General features: G+C 33.4%; 1 protein-coding gene across 1 annotated transcript; it reads left to right on the forward strand.

Moving 5' to 3' along the window:
• The first annotated feature begins 5,420 nt into the window (after positions 1–5,420).
• Positions 5,421–17,015, forward strand: LOC130901526 (uncharacterized). Its single transcript, XM_057812974.1, has 3 exons — positions 5,421–5,488; positions 10,647–10,799; positions 16,376–17,015. The coding sequence occupies exons 1-3, from the start codon at positions 5,428–5,430 to the stop codon at positions 16,570–16,572; spliced, it is 411 nt and encodes a 136-aa protein (XP_057668957.1). The 5' UTR covers positions 5,421–5,427; the 3' UTR covers positions 16,573–17,015.
• Positions 17,016–17,707: the final 692 nt, after the last annotated feature.

The following is a 17,707-nucleotide window of genomic DNA, read 5'->3' on the forward strand; positions in this document are numbered from 1 at the left end:
TACTAAAATGACAGTCATGCTTTTAAGGCCAGAATAAAATAGAAGAGAACAATGAAGACCAATTGATGAATCGCTAGCGTGTGAAAATGTTGACCAATCGTTTGGAGAAGTAGATAAACATATTACTATGCTTACATTGTATTGTCGAATTCGAGCCTTTGAACTTTTTTTATAGAACCCCCAGTTAGTTGAACTGGTGCTCAGTGGCAGCAGTGGGCATAAAATCGTATAATAGCTTTGAATTGATTTTCTGCATAGTTGCGCATAACGACCATCGAAGGATAAGACGCTCTCTTTGTATAGGACTATTGAAGTAACAGTTTGCGTTGTGTTGTCCAATCTACTGCCTTATCTACATGGGCTTACTTAATAAGCAAGACAACGCACACGTCTATATATTCTACGTTGAAGCAACAAGTTTTTTCTAAGAAATTGGAATTTATATATTATCATTCACCAGATTTCAATTCCATCAAATATGTGAAGGATGTAATAGAGAAGAGATTGTTGAAATTTCACCATCCTCCACAGACTCTGGTGTAGTTAATCCAGGAAGTTCAAGTGGTTTGCATCGAAGTAGTACAAACATACATCAAACACATCTTTTGTTGACAGGTAGATATATACAGAAGTACATTCAGCTAAGGTGTAGTCAAACATTTTTTTAATACAATGTCTCACAAATCTTATGATTTTTTTGTAACATTACCAATGCTTCTTCTTCTTATATGGGTTGTACTAAAAGAAAGGTTTCTATATTTTTTAAAAATAGAAAACATCGTTTACGATTATTAATTTGGACATCGTTGGCTATTCTTCAACATAGCATTAATTTTTTTCGACACACTTTTGAAGACGGTATTCCGGCTTTTATATTTCTAAGAAGTCTACCACCCATTCGTTCAAGAGGGAAATGTTTCTATAGCTTGGGGAAAAAGTACTAATCGCTAGAGGCTAAGTCCAGGCTGTACGGGGGATGGGGCATAACTGTCCATCCAAATTGCTTCGAAAGATTTGACAAGCGACGTTGTGTCGAGCATTATTGTGAAAGAGCACCTCCTTCTCTTTTGCGGAAAATAATCAATGTTTCATAATATCTTTCTGAGTTTATTGTCGTCTCAGGTTTCAAGAAATCGATGAGGAGTACCCCCTTGCGATTCTAAAACACAGTCGCACACACTTACCTGTCGACTGCGTTTGTTTGAATTTCTTTGGTGACGGTGAATCAGACTAACGCCACTGAGATTGTTGTTTCATTTCAAGAGTGTAACGAAAGAATCCAGCTTCTCCTTGTTGCCTACGCTCTTACATTGTTGATAAACTTGCGAGTACAATCAAGGTGTTGCTCCTTGTGTCTGTCAATCAGAAACCGGGAGACGGAACGACCATTCACTTTACGTTTCTGTGATAGTTCTTTCAATTATGCCATGGGAGGCTTCAGATATGCGTTCAACAAGCTCAAGGACTGTGCCCCTCTGATCTTTAAGCAGCTTAATGTTAAACAGACATGCACTCTTCACTATAAACCTCAGTCAGTCAGATGTTGATGAATCTCCACGGATGGTAACTTCCTTACGTAGAGACATCGGATTACTACTCTAACGTCACACTTGGCGGGATCAGCGATCAACAGACGGCTGCCAAGCGAACACTAAGACTGAGCGAAGCAGCCAAACGCAGCATACTCTAAATGGCACACATTCAAGGCCAATCAGAAGGAGCTCGTACCCAGCTGATACCGACTTCGAACACGCCAACGACGGCAACGAATCTATTATTTCTGCACACGATTGATTTTTTGCATTCTTTTCTAAATTATTCTTTGTTTTAGGTTATACCAGTCCTACTTAAAAATGAAATGCAAATGTTGCAGGAATTATTCTTTTATCTAGGGATTGGCCTTCTCGGTTCAAGTCAAATTTATGGAACTGAAAGACGATTATTTTAAATAGGTATTCAGAAAAGTAAATGAGCTCATATTTTTTAGATATTAACAATAGTAAGTATTTAAATATATATGTATTATGGTATTTCCCAACGTTATTTAGATATGATACTTTTTTTAGTGGTTATTATTTTCAGATGGAAGAAATAAATGTGGGTACATTGTTACAGAACATGGAATATCTTTTTAAAGTATGATACAGGAAGAAATTGTAGATGTGGGAGAAGATTGTTGATATCGAAAGACAAAATACCAATAATTACCACAGAGAAATTACTATGGAAATTCAGAACAAAAAGAACAGAAGATAGTAAAGACAACATAGAAATAATTGAGATGATGGTATTTAAAATAAAATCGATTTCGGTAAGATGTAACTTTTATAAGGTTTCTTGCATCGAAATTCGTTATTTAGAGTGCCCAAAGTGTTGTAATGTACCCACGAAGAAGATTTAAGAATAGATGAGTCTTCGAAAACTTTATTTCGCTACCAAGATTTTGTTAAAAATTTCAAGAAGAATGTGACAATAACCCATTGCCTCTAGGGAGCGGGGGGCTAGTTGTAACAGGGACAAGTAGTAACAAGCATTTTTTACCTATATAATAGAAGAACATTCGTTTGATTTTCAACCCAACCTACTACATAATACCCCTTTTATCGTATAAAAGCGATGAGGACCCCGCCGGACGGCGCAGGAAGCGGTGATGTGTAGGCAGGATTGGACTTTTTGAACTTTTTTTGTTTACACAAAATTGATTATCGTAGATTTCAAGTTGTATCAAATTTGTTGATTTATACAAATTCACTAAGCATTTTTTTAGTTCAACTATATTTAATGTTATTTCACAACAACTAACTTTTTTTTAATAGGGATTATTTCAAAGTACCTCGCAGTGGGATATGTTGTAACACCTTTACGGGGCAAGTTGTAACTTGTTACTTATAAATTCCATGATGAGAACTTAGTTTATATCTGGATCATTTCATCAAGTTTGTCAAACCGTCGGAGCAAGAACCTGTCCTCCTATTACTCGACAATCATCATTCACACAAGCATCTCATTGGTGAAAAAAGTAAAAGAAAGGCACGTTATTATGCTATCGTTTCCCCCTCACTGATCACATAATCTGCAGCCGTTTGATTTTGGAATTCATAGTCCATTCAAGAATTACTTAAGCCGAACACAGACAGCGTGGATGCATAACAATCCAGGGAAAGCGATGACCATATACGACATTCCTGGGATCGTTAAGAATTCTTTGCCATAAGCAATGAATCCTTCTAATATTATGAATGGCTTTAAAGCCACGGGCATATGGCCTCTAAATACAGATATTTTTAAAGATTCAGATTTTGCTCCATCTTATGTTACGGATCAACTAATTCCCGCAAGCAAAGAATCTGAAACAGATATGAACATTACTGCCCTTGATAACTTCCTAATATAGATTCATTTGATAATTTTTCTTTAGATATAAGAGTCAGTGAAATCAGAAATCCAGAAACTTCAGCTTCACCTGGGGGTCAATCGAACTTTGACCCGACTCCTGGTCCTTCTGGTATTCAAAAGCAAAATGATTTCTCTCCATCTAAAATAAGGCCTTACCCGAAAGCTCCACCACGGAAATTCACTAACCGCCCTCAACGTAAAAAAGAATGCTGTGTTCTCACAGACACGCCGGAGAAGAACTAGTAACAAAAGGAACACGAAAAAAAATTAAATAAGACAAAGAAAGCACAAGAGACTAAGAAGAGTGAAGGAAAATGCAAAAGATTGATGACAAAAGATCGAGAGGAAACAGATGAGATAAAAATAGCTAAAAGACAAGGAATAGAAAAACTAAAAAAGAAAGTTTTAAATTCTGATTCGGAATCTGAACCCGAGGAATGGTTTGTTATAACGTACCAAAAGTTTATAATACTATATAAATCAAAAGTCTGATTATTGCTAAATATGCCAAATAAATCTTTATAAAATATGAAACTGGTTTTCAATTCCTAATGTTACAATTTGCCCCAAGCCTGTTACAACTAGCCCCGAGGGTAAGTTGTAACACTCGTCAGTTTTTTTTCAAAGCCGTTTCTACCAAAAATTGTTATAGGTTTGATCAAAAGTTTATTTGGGATCGATAGCTGAATAGCGACAAATTGTTACAACTAGCCCCCCGCTCCCTACATATGAAAAGAAAATAGAAGTAACCATGAGAATAAATTATTTTAATATTTGATTCATTTATTTTATGATTTATAAAAAATAAATATTTGAATTAAAAACTTATATAAGTGCTAGCAAGAACTTTAATCGTTTTATGGAGCACATTAAAACTTTTGATTGGGGTTCTTCTAATAATACCCAACCCAGTAAAAAAAGGGAAATGGACTAGCAAACAATTTACTCAAATAAAAAGTTGGATTGTAAGAGTTTTAATATATTACTACAAAATTAAATATATTATTTTTTCACAATCCACATAGTATAATCGTGCCAAAACAACACTCAACGAGTCAACACGCCAGTTAAGAACTTTCATTGTTTTCAGTTTCTCCTAAGCGTGAAGAAAATTCAATTATTTCAAAATAATATGAGATTTAATGTGAATAAGTTACAATTACGATTTATTTTAAATGTTTCGTCAACTTTATATAGCATAAAGAATTGATTTTCTTCATAATTCATTTTAATGAAAAGTGCTGGAACAGTTGAATTTTTGCTCAAAATTTAGAATTTGCCACTTATATCACATGAAATGTACACTACCTGGCAAGGAGAAGTAGCCAACCAAAATATTTTTATTTCTTATGCCGCTTGCTGTAAAAATATATCGGAAACTAGGAAAATTTACACTCGACTATTGATTTCAAACAACTACTACATTTTGTTTAAATTTGGCGGGGTCCGCCTACAATTGCTGCAACTTTCTGATTGGTTTGGAATATATCCCATTTAGTTTATGCTACCAAACGTGGACGGCTAGTCGATATTGGAGGAAACACTGCACACGGCACTGTTATCGGACTTACAATCAGCCCTCGATGCTATAGCTCATTGGGAACCTTACTATTGGTATAATCCTCGTAGAAGTAATTGTATTCCATTAAAACTAACTAAGTTTCCTTACTGTTTCACCTTTTATGATTGGTAGTGTTTTCAGATGTTTGAAGTTCGTACCTTTTTTTGGAATATTATGTTTCATTTCTTTTCTATATATGAAATATTTTTTGGAAAACATTCTTTCTAATAATTCCTTGTATAAAATCAATTCGTTTTTGGTACGGATATTACATGATCTACTTTAAGCTACCTCCAAAGATTATATAGGTGAACATAGGTAAACAGCACCTAGATTTATAACAGGAAATTATGTTCTCCTTTTAAATCGTATCAAATATTTATAATCCTTGAAAATAGTGTCAATAGATGGACGTTAAAAATATAATCTCATGAATTTTTTCAATCAATTTTGTACGTGAAGCGAACATAATGTTTTCTCCAATAGTTTTTCGAATAAAAATACTTTTATTTTGCCTATTATTTAATCAATGTAAGTGCACTTCATCTATTAATTTCTAAAAAGTAAGGCTAGATTTTAGTTTTTTTTTAACGTGTATTTGTAAGAAATTGAAATTATTGAATGCTGCGTTAGAATGTATTATAACTCCTGCGAACTGGTTTCCTTTCCTTAGTGAAACAATCTTCAAAACAAAGATGGTGATTGATTACAATGAAATACGATATATATCACACTATAACACATAAAGATAACAAAAACCAATTATTTTGTATTCATTTTTATTGAAAATTTTCTACATTGCTTAATTTTTTTTCATAAATTATTATTGAATTGAATCACATTCCACTAATACTTCTTTATTATATATCTCGATTTGAATCGTATCTTGTGTAATTCGCTTCGAAACGATTCTTCACACTCATCATAATTGAAATTTTCAAAGAAACGTTGATGAATTTTTGGTGTATGATAATTTCAATTACTGGTTTTGTACATCCTTCTCTTTGTGATTTAATTGGCAGTCTAGTGACACAATTTTAATTTTGAGGTACTTGTTGGCAGCCATCAATTTTGAACATTTTCAGTGGATTTGTGAACGTGAAAAAAATTGGTCACTGTTATTTTATACAATAGTTTTATTCGAAAGGCATTAGCCCAACAAATATAAAAGCTGGACTAGATTCCACTCTGGGTGGGACTGCTCCTTCGTTATCCATTGTAAAATATTGGGTAGCAGAATTTAAACGAGGCCGTTCGATATGTGAAGACAAGCATCGCAGTGGATCAAAAGAGGTGACTACTCCACAAAGCGGTACTAGATGATCGTCAACTGAAACTGCGCGAGCTAGCAGACATAGTAGGCATTCTCAAAAGTGCGATACATCGTATATTAACTCGAAATTTGGACATTAGAAAACTGTGAGCAAGGTGGATACAGCGTTTGGTTACAATAGAACAAAAACATTGTCGTTAAGATTTTTCTATTAACTGTTTGGCAATGTTTCATAAAAATAAAGGCCGTACGACCTGCGAAGACTAGCATCGCAGTGGTCAAGCAAAAGCAATACTGGAGATCGTCGACTGAAAGTGCACGAGCTAGCAGGGTTTTCAAAAATTGCGGTACGTGGCATTTTGACTGATGGGTTACGAGTTTATACAATGACAAAACGAATGATTTTCTGTTCTCAGACTTGAAAAAATGGCTCGATGGTTAAAGTCAGTTAATGGCTATTTTGAGAAACTTGACGATTCTTCTTGTTCAGTCTATATTCTGTAATTTTCCTTCGTTTTTCCATTCTTTCAATGTGTTCGAATCATTTTATCCCTTTTGCTTCTATTATGTTTACTATATACTCATTTTCTAATATTTTCTTAATTTCATAGTTCATAAGCTCTCTATACTAATTATTTCCAACTTTCACTGATCCTGGAGTTTCCTAATTATTATCCTCTCATATATCCTTAGACCAAAAACAAGGTCCATATTTCTTGGTCTCTTAGATTCCGCGGCGTATGTCAATACTTGTGTAGGCTCTTAATTTGGTTACTCGGCTTATTCTCTTGCTTCCATTATGATTTATTGTCCTCCATTATGATGATCTTGCTTTGTTTTGTCTCATTTTTTGTGTCATTTTTGTTGCTTATTATTGTTCCTAAGTACTTAACGGTGGCGACTATTTTGAAAATAACGTCATTTATCTTTACTGTTTCTTGTTTGTGAGCTTCCTTTTTTTAAATTTACATATATTTTGTATTTTTCCCTCTTTCACCTGATCCCCTTACGATTTTTTCTAATGTGACTTCAAGACTTTTTCGGTTCCTTGCTATAGGAGCTAAATCACCAGCTTATTATGCTATTATTTGTTTTGATTTATTAATGATACTTCCATCAATATTACATTCCCTTATTATGCATGTTAAACAATACCGCTGAGAGTCCATCAGTTTGCCTTTCCCCAGCATTTATTTCTAATTCCTCAGATGATCCTTGTTTTGTCATTACGCTTCGCATAGAATTCAGCATAGTTATTTTCACCAATCGTATTAAATTTTGGGGTACTTGTAGGTTTTCCTTGTCCTTCTCTTCAGACCATCGAATGCTTGTTTGATGTCGATGATTAGCATTACGTACACACTCCCTTAAATAGTACAATTCATCAAGTTTCATTAGTGTTAATTTTTGTTTCATGAATGTTTTTAAATTATTGGTAAGCATACGGCTTCTTCAACGAAAAATTTCGCGTTCAACACCTCAAAGTTGAATCGAAAACTGACAATAATGGACTAAGCCTTTTAAATTTCACAACATTGAGAAACAATAACAACAGATGGGCCTTCAATATCGATTGTGAAGGTGGTGACGAAGCGGCGTGCCTAAAAATTCTTAAGGTCAAGTACCAAACTAGAAACTGTAATGGAATTGTTATATTGTAACATCTGTATACAACAAACGTATTTTACTACATGGACCCAATAATAACCGAAATAGCATTGTCGTAGACGGAATTTTTATATTGCACATTTCTTTTGCGAGGCATTAGATAGCACAACTAATTGCCGTGTTTTTTTTCCGTCTAAGGTAATTTTTTCTTGCCCCCTCTTTGTTTTTGTTTCGTTTTTTTTATGCCAAACCAATGCTGCTGAATCCATTTTAATTTTGAAAACGTACGAAAGTGTACGAGTGTTTGGCACGATCTAAAAATTGCAGCATGTTGATTGATGACAAACCTCGTTGTGGACACCCAGTAACTGACTAAATCGACGAGAGTAATGGAAAAATTCGAAATCATATGTTCACAGACTGTCGAGTAACAATCGATCAACTATCAGTGAGTAGCTCTGATCAGAGAATTTCAATTTGGAATGACTAACAATCCGGAAAAAGATTGTATTGGAACAAGTCGCTTTTCAAAAGAATAGCTTGAAACTAATTCAGATTTTCTGTCAAAGGTGATGAGTCATAGTGCTATAGCTATGACCAAAAATCAAAGTAACAATCAAGTCAAAGGAATATCAAAACAATGCTGATTTTCAATTTCTTTGACTTATTGTATAATTTTTATTGAGTTCTTTCTTGGGTTTAAGTCGATTGAAATGATGTTAGGGTTATTTATACATTTTAATGACGTCTCGGTCTTTTCTTTGGACATTTTTCAAAACTAAACGTAATTATATTGTGAAACATACAAAACAAAGAATAAAAATTACATCTAACTTACCCAAAGTGTAATTCGTCAATGTATATTGCACTAAATTTAAAAACATTTTTTTTTTTTCAATTAAAAACTATATGTTGATATTTATTACTTAAATAATGTAATTATCTAAAAATCACCCCCCATCCCCCATCGACTTGGGGTTGTGGGGGTAAAAAAGAAAAGTATACTGAACATAAAAAATATCATTCCAGCCATCGATCATGCCTTGTTAAAAAATTAGAGAGGGTTAAAGAATAAAAATTTGACATTTTCGGAATTACGTGTGTTAACAAATAATAAATTTTATTTGAAAATATATAAACAAAAAATACAGCTAAATAGTGAAAATAATTTGTGAAACATATATGAAATTATTTATTATCAGTGGAATTATAAACAAATATAATTGTTAATTGACGTAACCATAAGTAATTATTATTTTATCACAGAAACATTGAAGATTCAACTATTTTTTATGGTAAAATAGGGTAAAAAAAAGGATCAAGGGGTGGGGAATGAGGGGTTGTGTTGAAAGAGCACGGAAAGATGTTGTATACATATTGTTCTTGAGTAGAACATAACCTAACTTAACTTAACCTAACCTAACCTAACTTAAAAACAATGACCGATAGTTAATTTCACCTTCCATATATTGGAATCACCCCCCTTTAACACTTCCCACAACCCCAAGTCGATAGGGGGTGGGAAATAATTTCAAGATAATTACCTAAATAATCACTATAAAGACAGCACAATAAAAATACAGTGAACATTTACATTGATGGAATGAATGTGTGGCATTGTAACGCCAACCAGTGATATAGTCTAACACTAAGGCTACACAAGTTGCAATTCAAATCAATGGTACATAAATGGTATATTTGCATATATAATATTTAGATCCATAGCCTTGTAATTTATCTCTCCACTTCTTTCGGTCCCTTGCTTTTCCTCTCCAGTTCTTGATGTTTTTCTCTCTAAGGTCTTTTTCCACTAGTTTCCTCCACCGTTTTCTAGGTCTACCTCTTTTCCGCTTGCGCTCTGATATCTTTCATGCAACTCAGTTCAAGAGTCTGTCTTCTTTCATTCGTTCTAAGCGGCACAGCCATTGTACCTCTTGTTTTTATAAAGGCGCTGATTGGTGACTCATTGAAAAGTATGTAAATTATATGGTTCGATCTTCTGTCCCATCGTCTGCTTTCCTCCAACAATGCATCTTATTATTTTTCTCTTCCAGCTTTCCAGTTTCTGTTTATTTTTATTCGTCATTACCCAAGTATGCCAGCGCAAGTCAGGGTGGGTTTAAAAATTGTTTCATAAATTCGAACTCGTATGTTTATATTTTTCTAAGGCTGCCTGTAGATACAACTGTAACTTTTGGCAATTCTTAGTTCGATTTCTTTTTCTTCTTAGCTTTTATTATCTAGTAGTACACCGAAATACATGCAATTTTCTACTTCCTCCAATTCTATTAACGTCCCATCATGTTTATGACGTAATACACTCATACATACAACTATCTCCGTTCAATAGTTATTGCCACGCAGCTCCACGCACCTTACTTAACCGATCTTGTTCCGTGTAACTTTTTCGTGCATCCACGCACTAAAAGAAACATGCCAGGTTATCTATTCCACAATTAAATAATTCGAACAATGGAAACACCTATGGAACAAATGTATTAGCTGTTATAGAGAGTATTTTGGAGGATATAACGTTGCTCTGTAAAAAAATTGATATGAAATAGTTTCTTTCAATTATTTTATGTCCTACCTCGTATATTAAGAATATTTCCACATTGGAGCTGGAATCTATACTAAAATTTAACTCAATTTTTACTCGAACTCACCATAACTATTGGTCAGTCTCATTTAATAAGATTTAATTAGGTATAAGTGTCCCTCAACTGTGGATATCCTCTATTTCTAATGAAAATATTTGTTATTAGTATTGTTGAATAATTTTTCACGACTTCTCTATTTAATTTTCAGCTTTGTCATTGGAATGTTTCACTTGCAGTTCTCAGACGAATTTAAACAGCGATATGTACAGTAGATGTGAATACGTAGATTATTCATATTATGACAAGTCCAACTTATCGCATTGCCCCTCTCCAAATGTTTGTGCCAAATACATAGTAGAACGTAAGTATTTCCAATATTTAGATCAGGGGTAGACAAAGCGGCGCCCTCGATCGATTTTTAATGCGCCCTCGCTGGACTAATGTAAATGTATAATAGCCAGAGCGATTTACTTAATTTTGTCAAACGGCGATATACTGCTATTTAGTTGCCATTAGTCAGTTGAGTTTAGGATTGTGCATAGATTAGCAGTTTGCTAACCTTGAGCGTATCTAATAACACGCACGTATTTTTTGTTAGTGTGTGATCGTATTTTGAATAGACCACGCGTAGACCATGCATTTAAAACTACCAAGTAATCCGAAATAATTATTCTCTTTCAAAACCCTTCACGGATAAATGTAAAAAAAAAGAATATATTATTTTAACGATGAATGTGTATTTGTTTGTTGTGTAATAATAGTATTGCTATTTCCAAGAAAAGTAATATTGAACGACATTTTAAGACTGTTCATACCATTTTTGATAGTGACTATCCAATGAACTCTGAAATTAGAAGAAAAAAATTATTTTTTAAAAATCTTCAATAACTAGCAAAGTTTTTTACTAAACCACTGCAACAACATGAAGCAGCAACGATAGCGTCATATCGCATTTGCTAGCTAAGAATGAAAAACCATTTACAGATGAAGAATTAGTGAAAGAAGCCATGTTAGAAGCCGCTGATTCACTTTTTGAAGAATTTAAAAATAAAATGGAAATAGTTTCAGCTATAAACACGTTGCAATTATCGGCACGAACTGTTACTAGAAGAATTGAAGTAATTGTGGAGAATTTCGTGGCAGAATTACCAAATGATATGAAAAATTGTATTTTCTTTTCGCTACATATGGATGAATCGACAGACGTGACAAATATATCACAATTAGCAATTTGCGTGAAGATGGCATTTTCTGATTCTACAGCAAAAGAAGAATTCCTTAAAGTTCTGCCATTAAAGGGAAGCACCAGAGAAGAAGATATCTTTTCTACTTTCAAAAAATTATATAACAGATGTAAAATTATCTGTACAAAAGTTGTCATGAATTACAACAGATGGAACACCAGCAAAAAAGTATTTATTGCCTTATGTAAAGAGGATTCGTTATTCCCGAAATTTATTTCTTATCATTGCCTCAAACATCAGGAAATGTTATGCGCAAAAACTATCGGTTATCAACACGTATTCACGATAGTAACAAAAATTATTAATTCCATAAGATCGGGAGCTTGTTTAAATTACTTTTAGAAGATGAGGACGTTCAATTCACAGATCTTCTTTTACATACTGAAGTGAGGTGGCTGAGCAGAGGTAAAATGCTTGAGCGGTTTATCATGCTTTTGCCACAAATTATAAAGTTAGGATTGGTTAATCAACGGGTTTCTGACAAGGGAAAAATCAACATATCGCTGACATGATTAGTGCAGTAAATGCATTCAAATGGAGTCTTTGTTCTCAAATATGAAATATTTGAAATCAAAATACCGAACAAAGCTTAATAACTCACATTTAGATAATGGTTTAAAGACCGGGAACTCTAAATACGTATATATGTATATCCCCAATTATAAGAAATTATCTGAAAATATGGATACCCAAGTTTCACACTGAATTATGTACACCAAGAAAACAAAGTTATAAAAAATCTGTTTTTTTTTTAATGTCTATTTATACCTGTTGATTATCTTTGAAATATGCGCCCTCAGTGATTTTCAAATTTAGTATTGCGCCCTTAAGGACAAACAGGTTGCCGATCCCTGATCTAAATGATTACACATTGTTTGTTCGTCCTTGAATACACAGTGTCCTAACGAAAACATGACCGAGAATTTTTTGAAAATGTGAAAAACACATATGAATAATCGACACAATCTCATAAATATTAGTGTATAAATCAACCAAAGATCATCCTAATGGTCTGATTTTAATTCTTTTTAAAGAATTTAGTGACTTAAATAACAGCCCACATCGATTGTACAAGACGTGTTTTTCGACGAATTAACCTTTATATTCAATGGTGAAGTTACTGTCGTTATTGAAGTAAGACTAATCTTCATTTATCCAAGAAAACATAAAAAACACTATTGATGACGTTACTGTCCCAATGAATACTGACCCATTGAAAAATGATAATAACCAAATATCTCTCAGGACCACTAACTTTCAAGATATTATAATAAAATAAACCAATTTCATACACATCTAAATAATATTCTATGCACTTTTATATACAGGGTGGGCGAGAAAGACGTATTACAAAATCTCTGGCGTTTGAACGTTATGAGAGGGAGCTGCGCGGGTGGTGGGGATGAGTAGCTAGTAGATTAGTTAGAGCTTCAGTTGAACGTAATCCTGGACTATCGACTCGCAAGCGATTAGTCAAACTTGTGGTATCCAGAACATCTTTGCGGCCATATCAGCGCACGGAATTATCGGACCCTATTTCTTTCAAAATCAACAGGGGCAATCTTTCACTGTAAATTCTAACAATAACTGATATCTCGCCGAGGTGACATTGCATTGCCGCCTAGTCCGAACCTAACATCACAAGATTTTTTTATGTGAGGATACCTGAAAAGTAGAGTATACTCCAATAACCCAGTCACGCATAATATAGCAGCTATTCCCCGCGCGATGTACCAGTGAGTTTTTACCAATTTGAGATCTAGATTCCATACCTGGATGATGCTCTTTTTAAGATATGAATTATATTACTTCATTTCTCAACATTACTCGATTCCGACAATAGTCTGTCTGGGAATCGCTGTTCCCCATCTATTTAATCACTCCATAGGTAATAATTGTAGTGACTGCCTTAAATCTGCGCTTATCTATTTTAAGACAGTTTTGTACGATATTGTCTTTTTTTCCTCTACACATATATTTCATGTTTCCTCCACTTATACATAAACTTAACTTTCGTACTTTTCTGTCTAGATCATATTATTTTCTATTGGCTTGTATCGTAACATATGCATATGCTTCAAGGTCTACTTAAGCTTCCAAATATGGTAACAATGATGTGAATATATCAAATCTGACATTACCATCATAATGTTTGACATTTTTAACAGTGGACCTTCTAAGAATTGTCTTACCAGTGCAATTTGAGTTGCATACAGATTCTTAAGACATTCTTTTTGGTCAAAAAATGGAATTAAATCGCGAACATTTTGTATGACTTTCAGCGTGAATTAAACCAACAGCAGTGTGCTAATCAACTCGCTTTGACTTGTGGTGATGGAGCACCATCTCAACTCACCGTGTTTTGCTGGTTTTCCGAATTCATTCATGGTCGCACTTCGCTAGAAGACTAATTCGGATTAAATCGGCTGTTTTGCCAGAAAACATCGATGCTGTGCGTAAAGATATGGCAAGATCATCATGTGTCATACCGTGAGATTGAGGCATTAGTACCACATTCATTCAAAATTGCATGCAAATCAAAATGAATTATTCGCGTTGGATATCGCTCAAAAAAAAGCTCGTGTCGATTGGTGCAATGAAATACTGAAAAAATTCAAAAGACGTCTATAAGATCGTGATAGGTGACGAATCATAGATTTATTTGGTCGCCTATTTTTTCGGATTAAGTGGATATGTCGCCACCGTTCAATTAGAGTAACGTAGAACGGTCATTTCTGAATGCTAAACCAGCTTTTTTTGCCAGAATTGTTCGACAAAATTAGGAAATCGCAGAAGATGAATCATTCTCCACCACGGCAATGCGAGCTCTCACACATAAGCTCTAATAAAAACGTTTTTGAACAGTCAAAATAAAAGAATTGAAGGGTGATACGGCGTATAGTCCTTGTTTGGCATCCAATGATTTCTTCAAATCATTCAAAAATAAATAAGTTCTCAACATCTTTCTGTACTTGAAAAAGCGGTAGATGCATTCAAATTACTCAATCGGAATAAAAAAAATGCTCCGACAATTGGTTCAAAAGCATGCAAAAGTTTATTGATCTTACTGTAGAATATTTTAAAAAATAAAACCATTTCCAAATATAAATATTTGTTTTTATTTGTCTATCTTAAAGTTTAAGTAGCAATCCTCGTATAAGTTTCAATTAATTGTCAGTATACTTTCCTTCACAAAATTTTTGAGATTTTAAATATTCATAGCTCATTTACTTTCTACTTAGTGTGGCAATGGAGTTTCGAAATGTTTAAACCGCATTCTAACAATGTATCTTTAGAATCAATGATCATGTTATGTAAAAGCTATTTCAATAACTCTGGGTGGTTGATGATGGAATAATAAAAAATCCTCAATATGCCTCGTAATGTTTCCAAAACCTATTAACGTATAATTTTAGTATTGAAATTTTCTGCTTCATTTTATTTTGATTTCCATACCATATTTTAAATGCTCCAGCTGAAACGGCGGTATGCTCTAGGTTTACGTTGAAGTTTATGCTCGATGAAATGGAAAGCGATGGTTCACGAATCCGCCTCGTTTAGTGCAGCTAAAAGTAGAGCTAGCACATACCTGAGCAGTATATACGCACGACAAACTCCGAGAAGATGGATAGAAACACCAGGCATAAGACAAGCGAAGGTATACATAGATGGGCATTCTGCTTTCCTTACCCATCAACTACTGTACTTAGATAGGCGCGAAATTCGACTGAGCACTGCCTTCTAACCAGATACGCCATTTTTATACTATAGACATCATGTACTATCTGGAATACCGCTAGTGCATGGAGGAGGTAGAAACTACAGACCATGTTATCGCTAAATCCCCCTGATACGGGCGAGGTTGTAACTTACCTCAACTTACAGTTTACTTAGTGACATTAAACGTTCAAGTCAAGGCGCTTGATCAACTTTTCAAAAGACATCAGCCTTTGGTAGTTTTAAGTCAGGGACGACGCGCCTATCAAGAGGTTCATATACGAAACGGTTCGTGTCTCCCCAATGTTTTAATCATGAACTAAATGAACTAACGGACTGATAATATAATTAAATAACAATATTATAATTATTTGTCATTTTTGTGCCCTTTCACTTTATCAAACTATGAATCCATTGATCAATGAATATTTAATACTATTGATTCATTCATTAATCAGTGTGCGAATCTATAAATCTGTCATTATATGAATCTATATGCAATAAACCCATTATTCTATCAATATATAAATCAATTTATTAATCTGTCAGTCAATCAATCTATTGATTCCTTAATCTTTCAATGAATTAATCTATCAATTCTATATAAATCTATCAATGAACCAATTTTTGAATATATATCATTATATCAATCTATTAGTTTATCTGGCGATCTATTTATCTATAAATATATTAATTCATCAATTAATCTATCTGAAAATCTACCAATTTATCAATCTGTCAATCCATTAATTATCAATGTATGAATATATCAAAATGTCAATCTCTTAGTCCTTCCATCTACCAATTTATTATTCTATCAACGTATAAATCTGTATAATTCTATCGATTCAATCAATTTATCAATGTGAACTTACAAATCTTTCTAGTATGTATCTCTTTTTACTGTTTTAAATATATCTCATTGTTTTCGCAATTCGAAGTTCTTACAAACGTTTAATTGTACTTTCTGTTTTAGATGATGGAGTAAAATGGGTACATAGAGCATGCCAACCAAGAGACATCTGTTCCTTCATTGCAGCAAGATATAACGACCCCAGAAATATCTTAATAGATTGTCAGACATGTTCAGATGAGAATGCGTGCAACTCAATTGGAAAAATCATACCATTTTCAATATTATTTCTGTTACCGCTATTTTTAGTTAAGCTTTGAGTGTGATAATCGTAAAAGTTATTGTTCAAATTCATAAAAGTGTATCTTATTTAAAGTATACACGTTTTTTGTTCAATATTGATTTCTTAGTGTTGAAAATCTGTCTTTTATATGGGTTTTGGGTATTGGGTTTCTCATTATCATCGGAATTATTGCTTGAAGAAAAAAGAAGTTTGATTTATAGGATCAGAAAGAAATTTATGCATCCATCGTTTGTAGATGATGTGTGATTTCGTCTGAATATTATTAGTAAGCTATCAAACTTTCATTAGTGTTCTAATTTGAGAAAATATGAGAAAGTAATAGTTTTTGTTTTAAGTAGGAATTTTTCTCAGGATGTTACATGGATCAGAATATATAATTTTAACATTATACCATTTTTGAGTTATTAAATGTTATTGTAAATATGAAAGAATATCGTGAATAAATTTGGCTATTAAAATTAAAATGAATATGACTGATAATTGGCATTTTTATGATGAAATCATTGGAATAGTTTGAAATAATGAAGAATAAGTTTATAAGAGTTTATAGGAAATAAAGCGATTCCAAGAGCTCCACGGAACTTTCAAAACAGAGAAAATCATTATTTTTAATGGAATGAGGAAAAATTTTGATGAACTAAAGGAGCTCTCTAATTTATTATTTGAAAAATGCGAGAATATATCAAGATCATAAAGATACGAAAAACATTTTCCGTTGTAGAAAATTTCCATATTTTCTTATCATTCCAGGATTGATGAAATTATTAACAAGGAAAAAGTATTGATAACTTTTAAGATATGTTGTTATAAGATCAACACTACAGGCACAAGAAGAATTCACAGGTTGTTAGGTGTTATAATATATAGAAACTTATCTGGAAAACATCGAAAGGTGCGTATTACATACTTATGTTGTTATAGGTACTGATAAGCCCACTGTAAGCCGAGAAATCAAAACTTGTATAGAAAGACTGCAACGATTAGAATCCCTGAGAGGTAACAGAAGCCGCAAAAGGTTCAAGAAGAAATTCATAATATAAGTCGTTTTCCTAAGTGTAGGTGCAGAAGATTGAATTCACGTGAAAATATTATCTCCTGAACCTGGAATCCTTATAAATGAAAATATAGCAGCAATTATCTAAGATTAGTAC

This window comes from Diorhabda carinulata, chromosome X (assembly GCF_026250575.1).
Source record: "Diorhabda carinulata isolate Delta chromosome X, icDioCari1.1, whole genome shotgun sequence".
Lineage (NCBI taxonomy): Eukaryota > Metazoa > Arthropoda > Insecta > Coleoptera > Chrysomelidae > Diorhabda > Diorhabda carinulata.

Bases quoted from the DNA above. Each gene is read 5' to 3' on its own strand.
- LOC130901526 (XM_057812974.1), top strand. From the start codon at position 5,428: ATGTTTTCTCCAATAGTTTTTCGAATAAAAATACTTTTATTTTGCCTA. The intron at 5,489-10,646 runs GTAAGTGCACTT...TTTAATTTTCAG, and splicing joins TTGCCTATTATTTAATCAAT to CTTTGTCATTGGAATGTTTC. The intron at 10,800-16,375 runs GTAAGTATTTCC...TTTCTGTTTTAG, and splicing joins TGCCAAATACATAGTAGAAC to ATGATGGAGTAAAATGGGTA.